This window comes from Colias eurytheme, chromosome 9, assembly GCF_061535395.1.
Source record: "Colias eurytheme isolate Ceu_HAF_F1 chromosome 9, ilColEury1 Martin Lab GWU primary, whole genome shotgun sequence".
Lineage (NCBI taxonomy): Eukaryota > Metazoa > Arthropoda > Insecta > Lepidoptera > Pieridae > Colias > Colias eurytheme.
The window spans coordinates 10125564-10142846 of NC_142988.1; the positions used below are offsets into that span (position 1 = coordinate 10125564).

General features: G+C 33.2%; 1 protein-coding gene across 1 annotated transcript; it reads left to right on the top strand.

The window, feature by feature from the left end:
* Positions 1 to 1125: 1125 nt before the first annotated feature.
* On the top strand, positions 1126 to 14682 carry DAT (Sodium-dependent dopamine transporter). The gene is made up of 12 exons (XM_090105510.1): positions 1126 to 1189; positions 4779 to 4952; positions 10762 to 10896; positions 11748 to 11902; positions 12236 to 12339; positions 12553 to 12691; positions 12765 to 12899; positions 12976 to 13079; positions 13161 to 13398; positions 13616 to 13844; positions 13973 to 14241; positions 14396 to 14682. The coding sequence occupies exons 2-12, from the start codon at positions 4808 to 4810 to the stop codon at positions 14552 to 14554; spliced, it is 1812 nt and encodes a 603-aa protein (XP_089961636.1). The 5' UTR covers positions 1126 to 1189; positions 4779 to 4807; the 3' UTR covers positions 14555 to 14682.
* The last annotated feature ends 2601 nt before the right edge of the window (positions 14683 to 17283 follow it).

Genomic DNA, 17283 nt, shown 5'->3' on the forward strand with positions numbered 1-17283 from the left:
TTCTCGATCTTGTTACCAGATGAGACGTATTTTTTATTAAATATAATTTATATACAAGTACATAGTATGCCTATCCCTTGCCTATCAAAAAAGTGACCAGTGAATGGTAAATCCCCCACCGCGGCTCTTACAATCCACATTATACAATTCTACATAATATTGTGATCAGTTACGTATATAAAATATAAAACAGCCATACACATAGGTAAACTAGGCATTAATTCCTTTATAGAATCGTAGAAATTTTTTATTTCCAGTCCGTTTCCGCTATTCTTTTAAAAGTGCCAGAACCATGTACCAGGAAAGGCAAGTTCTCAGGGTGTGGCGTACAATGTAGGTCACAAACTGTATAGCATTAGAGTGGTATATTCATCATGTTCTAATACTTTGTACGAGAAGTGGGTCGCATGTGACAGGCGTGGTTAGGCGCCGCCTACGTTGTGGCACGCCTTCTAATTGAAGTATTTAATTTCCGATAATTTTGCTCGTTGGTTGTGTGATTTTTAGTTGCTGATGAGTGAGCGTCATAAGTGTGGATAAAAAGCGAAGATACATAGAAAAGAAAATAAGACAATGATTTAATAAGGTAAGCTTCTGTTGTTGTTTACTCAGAAAATAGGAGAAGCAAAGTTGGAATTAAATAAAAGATTTATTTTGCATGGTTAAATCAGCATCAAAATTCAAAATCAAATTATATAATAATATTTTAGTGGTTTTCCTGGCTGTAAGTATCTATGATAAGTCGATGATAATTCGTACAAAGGTAAATTTTGTACTACCTATAAAAAAGAGATTCATCATTCATGCCTATTCACACCTAGCAATGAATATCATATTGAATCAATTTCAATTTTACTGACGCTACAGCACTTCTTGTTCCAGTCATTAGGTATGGTTAATGGTTGTTAAGCTTTTAAACAGAGCCTAGGCTAAGTCCCCTATTGTGCTCACGAATTTCTTTCTACACATGCTCTTTACACATAACTCCATCACGTCAAGCTTTTCCTACTAATTACTACCAATACCAGTCTGCAATAGCCTTTACCAAGGTCTGTGTGAAAAAGCGGATAATCGAGAGGCGTGGTGTCAAAGCTCGCTCCGCCTACAAGAGAGCGGTGTTGGATCGCACACAACTTGGTCGGCTGCGGCGCGGCGTGGTCATGGCGCGAACTGTGCCGCCGAACCGCACGTAAGTTCTTTTTTTTTATTTTTTATGGGGTTTGCTGGATAAAATAAAAAAGGGTTCATTCGTTATTGGTAAATTTTTGTGTTTTGAAGCTTTCGCTAATAGAACTTTAATTTTTCTGTGTAAGGTTGTTTTTGTGTAATTTTTTTTGGGGTCATTTGATTTGCAGTAACTACCTATTAAAAAATTAATCGGGAAAAAATATAGAGGCTTAGTTAGTTTTGTTGGAAAAACTAAAGAAAAAAACTGCATAGTTTTTAAAAGTCTTTCGCTAATAGAAAGCTGAATTTATCCTGTGTCATGTGTGAGGTTTATTTTTTACTTCAGTAAGTTCAATTAAAAAAAATTGATCTGCGGTTATCCTATTTAATCAATCGGAATTTAATTTAAGCCAAACTCTACCTACCAAAAATTATTAAAAATATTTTACCTACCATTTTATTGATAATTTCATAATGACATTTTATTATTTTTTAAATATATAGCAAATAAAAAATCTGGGGATTCCATAACCATGAAAATTGTAAATGTAATACATTCCTAACTCAAAAGTCATAGTGCTTATACCTACCTACTGAATTTATTTTACTCTCCTTTTGGTCTTCGTAACGCGTACCTACCTATAGTAGATAGATACTTTTACTGTTTTTACAAGCTAAAAATCTTTGAAGTAGGTAAATTTCGGTTGAAAATAAATAATAATATTTTATAATAAAAAAATATAAATATGCATTACAAAAGTATATTTAAGTTAGGTAGAGCCCGATAGAGTTTCTAAACTTGCAGAATTAAAAACGAATAAACGAGACAAATTATCACAAAATATAACTAGGTAACAATTCTCAATATTTTTACCTAGAAGGATAACGAAAATATATATTTTTTCAGTCAATAAAATATTTATTAGGTTATAGATACGTAGGACTATGAAACTCATTAAAAAACCTAGTCCATTGGCTTTCCTACAATTACTTAAACGTGAGTCCATATTATATTGATAAAAAAATTATTTTACTAAGGGAAAATTTGATACTGATGTAAAAAGTAGAGACGAGTTTTCTGAGTGAACCATCAAAATATCATTCGACCATCTAACTCACTGAAGTCAGAAATGTCTCTTTGGCCACGTGTCTATCAGGTACTGATCTTTCTAAAACAATTGTTTGTTAAGTATTATCCACCTTCGAATGAAAATCGAAATATAAGAAAAGATATTCGAAAGATTATATTGGTAGAGCTGTGTTGAATAAAATCTACCTTTTTTTAAAGAAAAATACAGAGATCTTTCTAGTTATAAACCAATAATTAAATAATTAAAAAATGGGATTGTATCCATACTTAGATACTAATTCGGCATAAGCATAACCTCTTTCTAGATAAAAGAAAGTTCGATAAAAAACAGTCGCCATATTGTAGAACTATTTCAATTGAAGATAAGATTGTAGAAGGAAAAATTGTTAAGTTTATAAAACAAGTATAAAATATTGTACAAAATATATAAGTAGTATATGTATTTTTCTTATAAAAATATGAAAATACCCTTTAGTTTCTGTGATCTGTGGAAAATACCTACAGAGCTTTCAAATATCTGACTATTAAAAAAAATTTACATGCTTATCAACATTTCTTGATAATAATTGGTCTCTTCTCTATATAGATGTGTAACATAATTTATAAGCTCTATACATAAAATAATAGATAATGTTTAAAAATACGAAGAAAACGTATCTAAATATAATATAATAACACATAGGTACTTAATAGAAAATCGTTATGCAAGAAACAATGCGCAATAAGAAAAACCGGTGCAATATAAACGAAATCCAATTTATGGACACACTAGAACAGTTGATGAGAAGGGTTTTTCGGAAACCGATGGTTTGCCAATGACACGTGCTTATCGCCTCTGCGCTTTAAAGCGATAGGGTTGCTACTAAAATATATTTACTTAACTTTAAATTTTAATATGAAAAATAGTGTAAATTTTTTGTCGTATTAAGTGTGTTCAAATTGTTAGTAAAAATGCAATGCAATGTCGAATCTTATATTATATTATGTCGATTTTTTTACCAAACAAGAAAGACGGGTATTCCCTTTTAAAGGAATGATGTCAAATAATAGCCGGAAAGTCTTTTCTATTGATGATGACATGACGCAAAATAGAAACATAAGTTAAACGTTTTATTGTCAGTGAAATAAAATTGGGGTCAAATTGTACTTCGTTTCTTACCTTCATCCTGTAATTTTCTACCTCCGAAATTCTTTTTAACCTCTGAACTAAGGGTTATAGCTTTTTAGCGCGTTTGATAATAATTTCTTCAGTATTTAAAAAAAATATACAGTTGGTGATATTATTAGGTGTATTTTTAAACTTTTCTTAAATTTTAAATAAGCAGCTGTGTTCTTTTTTATTCTTTCTTTCTTTCAATCTATAATCATAATCGGACGGTGCGATTTTATGATATGATTTTATGTCTGGAGATAGTTAGGTGGCTAGCAAATGATGCTACTTTTTACTACGTTTAAACATTTTCGACCCTTGCGAATTGACTAGGTACATGGATGAAACCGCGGTTAAGAGCATATAAAATTTAATAATTCCATTTGCTAAAAAAAGATATTAGATAAATAATAATCATTATATTTAAAATTACTTACCTACGTTTCGTTTGAAAAAAGATAAAATGCTACATAATTATTAGTATAATGAATAAATTGCGTTTAAAATCCGTTAAATCTTTAATTTCTAAATGTATAATACTCGCGTAAAATCAAACACTAGAAAATACTATTATATGTATATTTGGTTAAATTTAAGATAAAAGGAAAAACAGAACAAATAACAAACATTTCCAACAAAGCGCCAACCCTATCGGTCAGCCCAATATAGAGAGTCCTCTGTCATGGCGGTACATTTGTCACCACACTCCAGTGCTTAATGAAGTGGACGACGATTATTTGGGACTCATGGGGCAAAGGTCAAGCCCCAATTATGATGTTTTTAAATATAGAATTCGAATATGATTGTGATAATAATAGGTTATAGGTGATATAAATATTACCTTCTCTATGAGGGGTAGTAATAGGAATTTTGGGACTGGGCACGTTGTAACAGCATATAATATGGAGAAATACGGCTTACCTGGAAAACGTACAAAACTGAAGCACAGTTAAAGAGATTTTAAAGACTTTTGTTTGTAGTTGAAATACGTATAGGTATCTTATTGAAAACCTCACAGTTTTGATTAGTGCATTGCTAAAAAAAAACCAAAAAAACTGACACGAACTTTTTTCTGTCCTACTCCTACAATCCACAGCTGTACAGCCTTTTCAGCCTTCCATTTCATCTACAGCAGTTCTATTTCTTTTTAAAAATAATAGAATATTTCCTTTTAGCAAAATTTGTTATCTTCAGTAATTAAAGTACTTTCCCTCCAGGGCCCATCGAAAATTTCCACACTGTATATCATCACGCTAGGACCAACAGTAGTGGAGCACTGCGGGTAAAAAGCTAGTTATATATATTTGTGCCCTGATTACGATTAGTCTTACACATTAGCCTATATTATTATATTCGATGGTTTCTCCTTAGATCGTGGCGGCGCGCCAGCGGCCAGTAGGATGGCGCTGAAGACGCCGACGCCGGGCGGCGGCGAGCGCGAGACATGGGGGAAGAAGGTCGACTTTCTGCTCTCCGTCATCGGGTTTGCTGTCGACCTGGCCAATGTGTGGCGCTTTCCCTATCTGTGCTACAAGAATGGGGGAGGTAAGTGGCATTTTCTACAGGTTGTGTCGACGAGAACCAGAAGGGACGCCCTCTTATTTTTCTTTCAGTGGGAACTTAATTAAATAGAAATTTTCAGCAAGAACTAAATGGTTTTATGACTTTGTTTTATTATCTGTAGGTAACTAAATGATCAAATCAGTTGAAAGAAAATAAAATTGTATAATATTAATTGTTATTACATTATAGTATAGTTTTTTAAATCTACATGACACCATGGAAATAACAATTTCATTAGTATGTTTCACTTTACAAATATTTTTTCTTATGATAAGCGTTATTTCTCTATTAGTTGTATTTTACTTACATTTAAACTAATGCTTTATGAAAAATTCCATACTCAAACTTCTGATCAGCCTATGGATTCCATGATTCGAATACATATCGCAGGAGAAGTACAAAAAGCTCAATCCTAAATTGAGTCATCGAACAGATTCACTTATCCTTTCCCGAGATTACGTTAGATCTACGTGAAAGGTAAAATCCGGTGTTGAGGTGTAAGAGGCGGGAGGACAAGCGTGTGAAACGACCTCAAGGCTCAATGTTAAGTGCCTCTTGCCTCCGCGCTAATTGTCGCCTTGTGAGCTTGAGACGCGTTCACTTTGCTATTTGCAGTCAATATGCAGTCTTCTAATTGACTGATTTCAACCCCTTTTCTAGGTGTATATCTACGCTTTGTTTGAGTGATATACTGTAGAGTGTCTTATGTACAGGGCAGATTTTAATTAAGTACCTACTTGGGAAATGGGAGCCTACAGTTTTTCTCAGCATCTGAGCTCTGATATTACTTTTATAAGAATATGATAATATTCATGTAGATTGTACGAATTATAATCCTAAAAATCGATCTCTATGAAATATAAAGATAATTCTAATTTTCAAATTTTAACTAGAAATATTTAAAAAGGCATTTCTTCGATGAAATTTCATGGTTTAAAAAAATAGATTCGGTCAAATCATAATTTTTGAAATTGACCTTGGACCTTAGAATAGAATTTGTATTTACTATATCTACCTACTGTGCACAATGCCTTGCATTTCTCGTATAGTTGATTGCATGCAGGACGTGTATATGGTACTTGAGTCGTAATCGCCAACCCCCAGTTCCACTGTTCTCGACTACATCTAGAGAGTGCTTATACTTACTAATTGAACACGAAATATCTTTGAGTATTAGAAGAGGAATTTTCTTCCTAGTGTTCTGGATTGGCATCTGAATTAATTCCTTACTGATAATTGAATTTGTGGAAACTCAGAACTCTCATTTATGGTATTTATGCGAATCTTATCTTTTGCACGCCTCATAAGCGAAGCGTTGAGGTGGGTACTACTGTCACTTCGCGCAAAACATCTGATTTTTCAAACTTAAAATGTCTTTATGTATCATACAGTGCACTTGTAAGATAATACATACACACACATATTAAGAAAAAACACTATTTTTAACGTTCATGATATTTTTGATGTCATTTTTTTTATTTAAACTAGTTAAAAAACAGTTTAAAAAAGTTCTGTCTTGGACGTCCGTGTGTCTGTATGCCGAAATACTTTACTAATCGAGTCTTTTTTTTTCTCTTACGCTTGAGTATGCTCAGGAATAGAACCCTTTCATTTTTCAGGGTCTGATTCGATGTGGTTTAATTGTTATTAAATAAACAAAAATAATAATTAATAAATATTTATTAAAAAAAAATTATGAGGCGTGCACTTTTGGATTTTCCAAATTATTTATGTTCTTTATTTCATACGGATCCCATGTTATACAAATTACAAATATTTAATTTAAATTTCTACTAGTTTACAATACAATTAAAGGCATAAGTTACGACACTTAATATTTTACATATAATATTCTTCAAAGCTATCGTCGCATCACAGCGCACAGTCACTTCCTAGAAAACAAAGTTTCCAATACTAATTACGTCCCTTTCCTTCACTTTGTCAGCAGCCCTTTGCCGTCCAAGAGCATGTAATTGACAATCAAAGCGCGCCCTTTGCGCGACGCTCTGAGAAACTTAGTTAGCTTCACGACGTGCAGGAAAATTAGTAACGCAATAATAGGAGGGTAATAAGGTAATAGAGTGAGGAGGTCATCCGATGCCGATCGGTCTCTGTGATCTAATTACATGGCAATTCTCTACTCTGCAGCTGATATTATCCTGCGTCTGATGTCCTGCCAAGGATCGCACCGGAAATTTATTTAACGCGGCCTTTGCGCTTATGACATCGCCTTTGGCAGTCTAATTCAATTTTGTGCGGCGCTGGACTGTAAAACTAGTTTTGATATTATAAATATGGAAGCGGCGGAAAATTTTCCAGCGTGGTTAATGATATACTTGAGAATAAACGATAAAAGATGATGAAGTTAGAAATGTTACACGTAAATATTTCCCCTGAATGTGGTATCAATCAGTGTGTAGGGATTTGGTCAGTGAATACAGGCGTTAATTGAGTCGCTACTTCATCATAGCGCTGGGGTCACATCCATCAGTCACGCGTCGGTTACAAGCTGCGGTAGGGTATGAGGAAATGACATTTTCGATCAAGCCATCCACACTAATTACTAGTTCCTCGTAATGCAATGATAGGCTTTGTGTACTGAATTTTAGAATGTGAAATAACCTAATCTAATCTAAATCTAAATAATATAACCTATCTTCGTGGTTATTAAATTATCTTTAAAGTAAATATAAGAACTTACCTCCGTACACAATTCCTTATATACGCTTTGAAGAAGAAGAAGAAGAAAATTATATTTTTCAATAATTTTAACAACTAGTTTAACAATAAACAGAAGGCCCGTTATCTAGTTCCGTTATCCGTTTTCCTTGGTCACGGCATCACGCGTGAACGGGTGGACCGATTTCGATATTTTTTTTTATTATATTCCTTGAAGTACGATGATGGTTCTTAATGGCGAACCGCTAGTAAATTATATTTCGTTAACACTTGTCAGGTAGATAAGGTAGTAAATATTATTACAACCATAAAATTAATCGAATCCTCACCCATATTTTATTGACTACCGAACATTTATTTATCAATCGGCACAAATAAACTCATTTCCAGTTGAAATGGAAACAATACCGATAAGTATCGAAGGGTCTTGCGGATGATTTAATACTGTTCCGATGGAAATCTCATAATACCCAATCATCCCACTACGCTGCCGTCGCCCAAGGGACTCGAATGCTGAGATTCTTATACGTCCAGATTCAAACGTTTAAAATATAAAACTTTATCTTGAAGGAACTGAGTCTAAGAACGTTTACTTCTCTCTATATTTTTTAAAGTACCTGCTGCGGGCTACCATGCTAAAATCTAATTGAATAAGCAAATTTTAGTATAGTCATTAGTCACGTATAGATGATACGCTGCAAATGCTCTAAATCTAAAAGCTTATTTTTACAGGATAATTTTAACATAACTGCTACTTGAATAGCATTAAAATAAACTATATAAGCTTTAATTTCTAATGTTATGACTTATGACGATTCTTTAAAGACGTAACCAGCTTAGGATTGTTCATTCTTATTTAAATTATTTTCTCGGAGGTTTAAGCGCAACTGGTTTAATGCTCTAAGAGCGCAACCATAGCAGCAAAATTATGATTATTACGATTAATTAGGCACTGCGCTTTTACGGTTATTTATATACCTTCATTCGTATATTTCAGTAATTGAATAAAATAACTTCACCAAGTAAAATGCGCTTGCCACATTAAGATACTTTGGACTTATAGTTGGCAGACTTTATCCTCTTATATTCGCGACCTGTTGCATCTGGCAATAAAGTAAATCCTCTCCCCTGCCTCCATGCCACTTGATTTATAAGAGCTGCTTATGGGAAAAAGCGATGATTTCAGATTAAAGCGAGATTGCTATATTATCTCTTAAGACTTTTCATAAATAAGTATGGGGAGAAGTGTACGGATGGCTTTTATTTATTGAAGAATTTAGAAAGTTGGTTAGGATAGTGCAACGAAACATATATTGGGATAGAGCGAGATTTTTTTCAATTTTAGTTCTGTAAGTAATCAGTTACAGTGTAACAATAATTACAGAACAGTTGTGCAGAAAATATACTTAATTATCTTTCCCAGTTAAAAAATGTGCTAAATATATTTGGTAAAAAGTTTTATCTAGGTACAACTAATGGGCGTTTTCGTTTATAGCTGAACTTGATTTAAACATTGTTGACTGGTAGGTACGCGTTGTCTTTCTATTTAGCTTTTTAAATTATTTGGCTGTTTACGTTAGTCAAAATTTAGCTACTTATTTTGCATTTTGTGCAGAGAGCGTTTATAATGTGGTGCCTGTGGGCCGTGGGATGCAACAGCTCTTCTAATAATGCTACTTCACAGGAACGTGTGGAAATGTAAAGTCATATTTTAAATTGCTACTGATTGGACCATAATCGTGAAGAGAATTAACGGAAGTGTCTCATTTCACAATTGTAATACAGAAATTGCCGTTTTACCTACTGTTTTAAGTCTTCTCTTGTATCTATTTATAGATGTTTATATTGAAGATTTCAGTCAGTGCGATAGACATTTTTTTTTATTTAGACTAATACATATTATAAAGCTGAAGAGTTTGTCTGTTTGTTTGTTTGAACCCTCTAATCTCAGGAACTACTGGTCCGATTTGAAAAATTATTTCGGTATTAGATAGCCCATTTGTCGAGGAAGGCTATATATCATCACGCTAAGACCAACAGGAGCGGAGCAGTGCGGGTGAAACCGCGGGGCACAGCTAGTTCATAATATCATTAGTTATCTATCCTAAATTTTCCAGTCCTAATTAAACTTTATTAAAACCTAGTTCGTCAGGATTTGACTTACGACCAAATTAGGAACTTAATCTTTTTTACTAGTATAGTATTATATCATTTACTGATGTGCCTAGGTATATTTTTCTTATTTTTAAAATTGGAGCATCTACGATTTAAGTTCAATGATATTTTAAAACTCTAGATATGTCTACTTTTAATTAACACTTCTTTCTCTAAAATGAATGCTATCCAAGACAATGAAACTATATCGACAAAAATGAATATTCAAGTTGTATCGAGCAAAGGATATGTCTATTATGTCTTATACAGCACAGTGACTATTGTGCGCGTCTCAAGTTTCATAAAAGCTTGTTCAAAGTAAATGCGACTCTTAAAAGGCCAATTACCGCAATTTGCGTCGCCCTCCCGCCAATATGAAATTATTGTCTCGAGAATTGCGACCTATGATCTGAGATTGCTTCGGAATCTTCGCGAAAAGTGGAGCAAAAAATTTATTCGCACTAAGAGGATTATTGATAAGATTGTAGCGTAAGCTTCGCTTTTAATTTCAATTGTGTTCATTGTTACAGCTTTGAGAAGTATTACTTAGCTATGATTAAGTTTTTTCTATTTAAGTACCTACAATTTTAATTACGAAACACAAGGAACGAAAAGAAAGCAGCCACTGGAAAATATAAATTATTATTAAATGAAAATTTAAAATTCACAGAGAAATCTAGCTAATCACTTTTCTATGCGAGTGTCATGCTGCTGATTTTCGTGAGTTAAAAGGAAAAACAGTAACATTTAACTGTTTATTTACGACTGATTGGGGATAAAACTTTTAAAAAGAACATACGTTATTTTTTATATGTACTTCTCACTTAGCACTATTAGGTATTTTATTTCATTTGCATGTCCCCTGTCGAAACACCGTCGCCGCCGCGCCAAGGAGAATTTATGCGTAGGTATGTTAGTATGTTATACTGTGACTTTTAAGATAATTAAATTATTATAGGGGCGTTCTTGGTGCCATATTGCATCATGTTGATGGTGGGAGGCATACCTTTGTTCTACATGGAGTTGGCTCTCGGACAATTTCATCGGAAGGGAGCTATCACTTGCTGGGGAAGGCTGGTTCCGTTATTTAAAGGTAAGTAAGGAAAATTATGATCTCATGCAAAAAGTGTTATATTATTTAACTAAGCAGGAACATTATTGAACGTTCATTATTTTGTTTGATTTATTTCATGAAATATTATGAAAATTATAAGCTGCACTGCTGCACAGAAGCTGCTGAAAAAAGCTCTTCAAAAACTAAATTTTAAAAGTAAAGTAGTTACTTACTTAATTAATTGTGTAATAAAATCCTTTATCTGGCAAATTTCACTGCCGTGCTTTATTTTATTGCTTTTCCCAGATCACAACTCTACCTAGAAACGATTTAAAATAAAATAGATTCCAAGTGTAATTCCGGAGCACTTACCTACGGTCCATAATTGACACCATTTCTGGGTCCCCCTTAAGTGCTCGCCCATACGCTTTTCAAAGGCTCTGCAGATTTGCGAGCCCGGCTTATGTTCAGTGATTTCATTTTACTCGATTGTCACGTCTCTACGCTGAGTGGCTTCATGCGATATGATTTTTGAGGAGAAATAAAATTGGTAATGGCGCGGAATAAATTGTCTAAGCGGGTTCTTTTGTTGTAACTATTTTTTAGTGAGTTTGGATGTAGAGTGCGTTGCAAAATTGCATTTTATCAAAATATGATACGGAATTATAACTGAAATAAGTTTAAGGTTAAATTTCAAATAAACCTTCTTCAAATCGATAAATTAATTATTTGATAATATATCTTCATTAGGTAGATCAGTTTTTGGACAGATAAATAGTTTGGAAAATAGAGTAAAAATAGTAAGTAAAAAAATGCTAAATAAATAAGCAAGCCCTCTTCTCTTCAACTAGGTAGAAGATAATTATTTCAATAACAATATTTTATTATAGGTATAGGTTATGCAGTGGTCCTGATCGCCTTTTATGTTGACTTTTACTACAACGTGATCATAGCTTGGGCTTTGCGTTTCTTCTTTGCCTCTTTTACGACTATGCTGCCGTGGACTAACTGTAACAACGAATGGAACACGCCATCTTGTCAACCAGTAAGTTCAATAATTATGTAGCAGTAGTGACTAAAATTTTATTTAATTTTGTGGAATAATTGAGGAGTCGGACATTGATTTGCGATTTACAAAATCATCTTGATTAGGTACCAAAAGTTCCCATATTCCAAAATAAATTCAAAAATAAAAGTATTCGTATTTGTATTTACGATCATATTGTATTATTGCAATTCACGATGTACGATATCAAGTGGTTTAAATGGTTTACGATGGACACATACTCCAAAATGGACTAATAAAACAAATTTTTACAATTTTTATTTTTGTGCTCGATTTATATAACAGGTTTTAATCAGATTATAATATCTTTAGTTCGAAGCCAATTGGGAGGTGATAAACGCAAATAGGACCCGTCAGAATTCTTCTAATCCTCCTCCAGCCACACCGTTTACTTCAGCGGCGTCGGAGTATTTCAAGTAAATATATTTTTACATTATTAGCATGGACTAATAAATATATGATATAATACTTGAGTATATTTGTCTATGTTATTAGTTAGTAAGTCTTAATAAAGGTTCGACAGTAGATGTAATGCCGTAGGCGTACTAAGCGCAATGGAACTTATGGTTTTTCTAGTATTCCGACGCGGACGGTGGGAAATCTTGTATAATACATTTTTTTTCTTGCAGTCGGGCAATTTTAGAACTTCAGGGGAGCGAAGGCCTTCACGATCTTGGCGCAATAAAATGGGATATGGCGTTATGTCTTCTAGCGGTTTACATCATCTGTTATTTTTCTCTATGGAAAGGCATTAGTACATCTGGCAAAGTATGTCTTATAGATATTTAGAATGATTGTATTCACGGAGAACTTAAATACTCAATAGGTCTGTTTTTTGTAGGTGGTTTGGTTTACTGCATTATTTCCATACGCTGTGTTGCTTATACTTTTGGTACGAGGAATAACGCTTCCCGGTTCAGCTACAGGCATTGCATATTATCTCAGCCCTAACTTTGAGGCTATAACACAACCACAGGTAATATTTTGAAATTTGTATTTATATTGTAACTCCTACTTCTATAGAACATGTTTTAAATTCCTTTAACTTCCAGGTTTGGGTTGATGCGGCTACTCAAGTATTCTTCTCCTTGGGCCCTGGTTTTGGAGTTCTTCTGGCTTATGCATCTTACAACAAATATCATAACAACGTTTACAAGTAACTACTATAATTATACCCTATTTAATTTCCTCTTTAACATGTATTGGATTGAATACTAACACTATCTCTTCTTTTCAGAGACGCAATATTGACCAGTGTGATTAACTCTTGCACGTCTTTTATCGCTGGGTTTGTGATCTTCAGTGTTCTGGGTTATATGGCGTATACTTCGGGTAAAGATGTTCAGGATGTAGCCACAGAGGGACCAGGTTTGGTGTTCGTGGTCTATCCAGCTGCTATCGCAACTATGCCAGGATCTACGTTTTGGGCATTGATATTCTTCATGATGTTGCTTACTTTGGGATTGGATAGCTCAGTAAGTTACGTTGTGCAAAATTGACATCATACATAATATTATTCATTGAGTATTAGTAATTACTTACCTGCTTGTGCACATCGTACTAAATAAATAGCTAAAAGTATTATTTAAACGAATTTCCCTTTTCAGTTTTGATATACGAAACACTGTTGTAAAAAATCTCATTAGGTACCTTTGAAGTTGTGAAGATAATGTTATTTTCCAATGCTTTTAGTTCGGCGGCTCGGAAGCTATAATAACAGCTTTAAGCGATGAGTACCCTCCTATCGGGCGGCACCGAGAGATCTTTGTGGCGTGTCTTTTCACACTGTACTTTATCGTGGGATTGACGTCGTGCACAAAGGGCGGCTTCTATTTCTTCCAACTTTTAGATCGATATGCAGCTGGATATTCCATGTTGGTGGCCGTTTTCTTCGAGGCAATCGCTGTATCCTGGATTTATGGTAATTGAATATTTTTATTCAATCACATTTTTTCTATATCTTCAACATTATTCTTTTAGTGATGCAAGTTACATTTTTTTTCGCTTTTTTCTGTTATAATTAGTCTCTAAAACTTCTTTTCATTTCAGGCACAGAAAGGTTTTGTGAGGACATTCGCGACATGATAGGTTTCAAGCCAGGTCTATACTGGAGAATCTGCTGGCGTTTCGCTGCTCCGGCCTTCCTTCTCTTCATCACTGTTTACGGTTTACTGGACTATGAACCCTTGCAATATGAAGGCTATGTGTATCCTTGGTGGGCGAATGCTTTGGGCTGGGCGATCGCTGGATCGAGCGTCATTTGTATACCGACTGTTGCGATTTATAAAATTCTGACAACTAAGGGAACCTTTTTCGAGGTAAGGAATCATCACACGGTAACCAAAATTAAAAATTCTTCTTAAACAGCTTAAACTCCAATTTTCTGTCTCTACATAAAATCTATATAAAAAAAATCTAGCTTCAATTTCCCTTCTAGTCCTTATTAATAGTCCTTCTTATTGCCTTTAACAGCGACTCCACATCCTAACCACACCATACGCAGACACGGAAAACAGCACGGTCCACAACGGGGTCGTGGTCTCTGAGAGTGGTGGTGTTCGACTCACCTCAGCTGTCACCACACCCACCTCACCACCCGCGACCACGCCAACACAGCCCGCGCTCGTGTGAGCCCAACTATCCTTCGACGTCTACTATGTTTAGATTCCAGATAAAAAATGGCGTACCCGGTTCAAAATGGCGGCAAATAAAAAAAAATAAGTAAAATAATATTTCGGCAAATTAGCAGATATTATAATCAAGTAACTATCATAATGTAAAGGTATTGCTTTAGGTCGAATATTCGATCGTTATTTTAAGTTGTATCATGATTTTAATTTTATTGTTAAGGTCATTGAACAACGGTTGGCACATCAAAATAATTGTAAGCGAAAATGATTAATTTAACCACATTAAGTATATACATATATTATAACAAAAGGGAAATATTTATGAAAACATTTACGCTGTGTTTATTTATAAGCTTTTTTGATTTGCCTATTTTTGTACTAGAATAAATTAATACTCTATATTAAAGTAAGTTAGATTTAGTACTTAATTTATAATCGGTGTGGAATCAAATAGCTGATACAATAGGCTATAGCTATTATAGTTATTACTTATCTTATATTCACATTCAGTATTATTATAAGTGCTGTGGTATAAGTAATATAATAATATTCAGCAAACCGTCGATGTTATAGATGTAGATTTTAAAAATATTATGAGCATAAGGTTGACGCTGGAACAATTAGAAATAGTTAAAACTGCTTCTACTTACGATATGCCTATCAAGAATGGGTCTAATTTTATAAATACTGCTTTTTATTAGATGAACCAAACGCAAATAATATTTAGTTACACTTTTTTTTGTATTGGCGCCAAAATATGACACATAGCTTTAGTACTTACCTACAGATCAACTACAAAAATATTGTCACAGATGAGTTACAGATAAAAAAAATAATTATAGGTAGGTATGCTGCTTAAATAGATAAGAATAAAGCTTCATGCTATGCTTATTTCATAACTTTAAATATTTATTGAAGTAGTTAAGAAGAGTGAATGAAGTGAATGTGTGAACTCTATATTTAATATTAAATTTAACCTAGAATAGTCTATGATGTTATATTGTTCTCTTTCGAAACTCGAAATAAAATGCTGTGTAGATAATAGTACACGTAGGTAAAAAAAAAACTATAATATTTTAAATTGGTGTCGTGCATAGTTCATATACCCACTGTTTAATCTATATTTTAACTAGTAATAATTCTCTTACATATAAATTATATGAAATCAATAACTTCGTGTTGAATACTCTTCTCTATATTAATCTCTCTTTATTGTAGTACTAATATATTTATTATACTGTCTTGTTATTACGTAGAAAATTAGACATTTTACTCTTCTTCAATTTTATCTCTCGATGTTGTGAAAAAATATTTTTAGGTGCTCCATTTTTAGTACATTTTTGTGTCATTTTTTGAATTATTTACACTATTCATCACTCCGACTTGGGCAATGCGGATTGATGAATTGTTTTAATGTTAATTAATTGATTTTTATAATATATTTTAGGTAAGTAAGGGTATGTTAAAAACGCGATGTGTTTTGTATAGGAAGGACACGTTCCACACATTACGGTTTATGGATGTAGATGAAGCTTTATAATTAAAATCAATAATAGAGTTTTGACTTTCAAGTTAGATTTTTTGTCTAAGAACTTAGTAGTTTCCTTAAAGTATCAACAAACATATATTTTTCTCTCTCAAATGTTTACTAGTAGTCATATGTATTTAAAAAAAATAATATCTCATCATGTTATTCTCAGCAGAATTTCATATTTATTCTAGCTATATTTATCTTGATCTCTTGATTCTTAGATTTAAAATATATTTAATAAAATCAATCGTCATACCAGCCATTATGACAATTGAATGTAGAATAAATGTATTTGTATGATAGACTCAAATGTTGTTTTATTTCGCAACCTCATTAAATGCACTATGCATTGCACGTTCAATCACTCACAAACAATTTAATTGATTGGCAGATTTTATTTTATTCCCGAGTCATATTATTAAATGATAATATAATATTGGTGCTCTATCACTACAGAATATTAAACCAAATTGCTTCCCACTGTCCCCCTTTGTACGATAGATCTTTAAAACTACAGAAAAGATTTTGATAGATTTCTTAGTTCTCCGAGACGGTTTTAGGTATAATTAAGGTCTAGAAATTTGAAAAAAGCAGCTGCGGGCGCCTATATCTACCATCATTTTCAAGTTCATATTTGAATGTTAGTTATATGGATTAGGATATTATATTGGATTAAAATTTTGTTTCTACATGATTCCCACTTTGAATCGAGTGAGATGTTGCACAAATTAAGCACCTTAATTATTTGAAAAAAGAACATTCATCTTAGCTTCTCATTTAGAAGGAAAATTATTAATTTTTAAATTACTTTCTACCTGCGGCTTTCAAAGATGTTATAGTTAATAGTATACCGTCTTTGGTGGCATTACTCTTTTTGTAACCTCTTCAATAAAACTTATACTCTTTATATATAAAAATGAATCCCTATTTCCCTTGATCAGGGCATCAAGCGTGACCGATTTCGATAATTCTTATTTTGATCTGTTCGTTATTGTCAGGAGAAATTCAAATTCAAATTGATTTATTCACTCAAATAACTAGGTACTTCATTTTAGCTAAGTTACCGAGTAGTTAACTTGTATTAAAGATATCAGAAGGATCTTATGAAAGAAAATTCAAGAAATTTGCGCCAAAAAAATTAAGAAAATGCGAAAACATAACGGCCATGTAAACTGGTTTGATAATTTGCGCGAAGTTAC

Bases quoted from the DNA above. Each gene is read 5' to 3' on its own strand.
- DAT (XM_090105510.1), top strand. From the start codon at position 4,808: ATGGCGCTGAAGACGCCGACGCCGGGCGGCGGCGAGCGCGAGACATGG. The intron at 11,903-12,235 runs GTAAGTTCAATA...TAATATCTTTAG, and splicing joins ACACGCCATCTTGTCAACCA to TTCGAAGCCAATTGGGAGGT. The intron at 12,900-12,975 runs GTAATATTTTGA...TTTAACTTCCAG, and splicing joins AGGCTATAACACAACCACAG to GTTTGGGTTGATGCGGCTAC.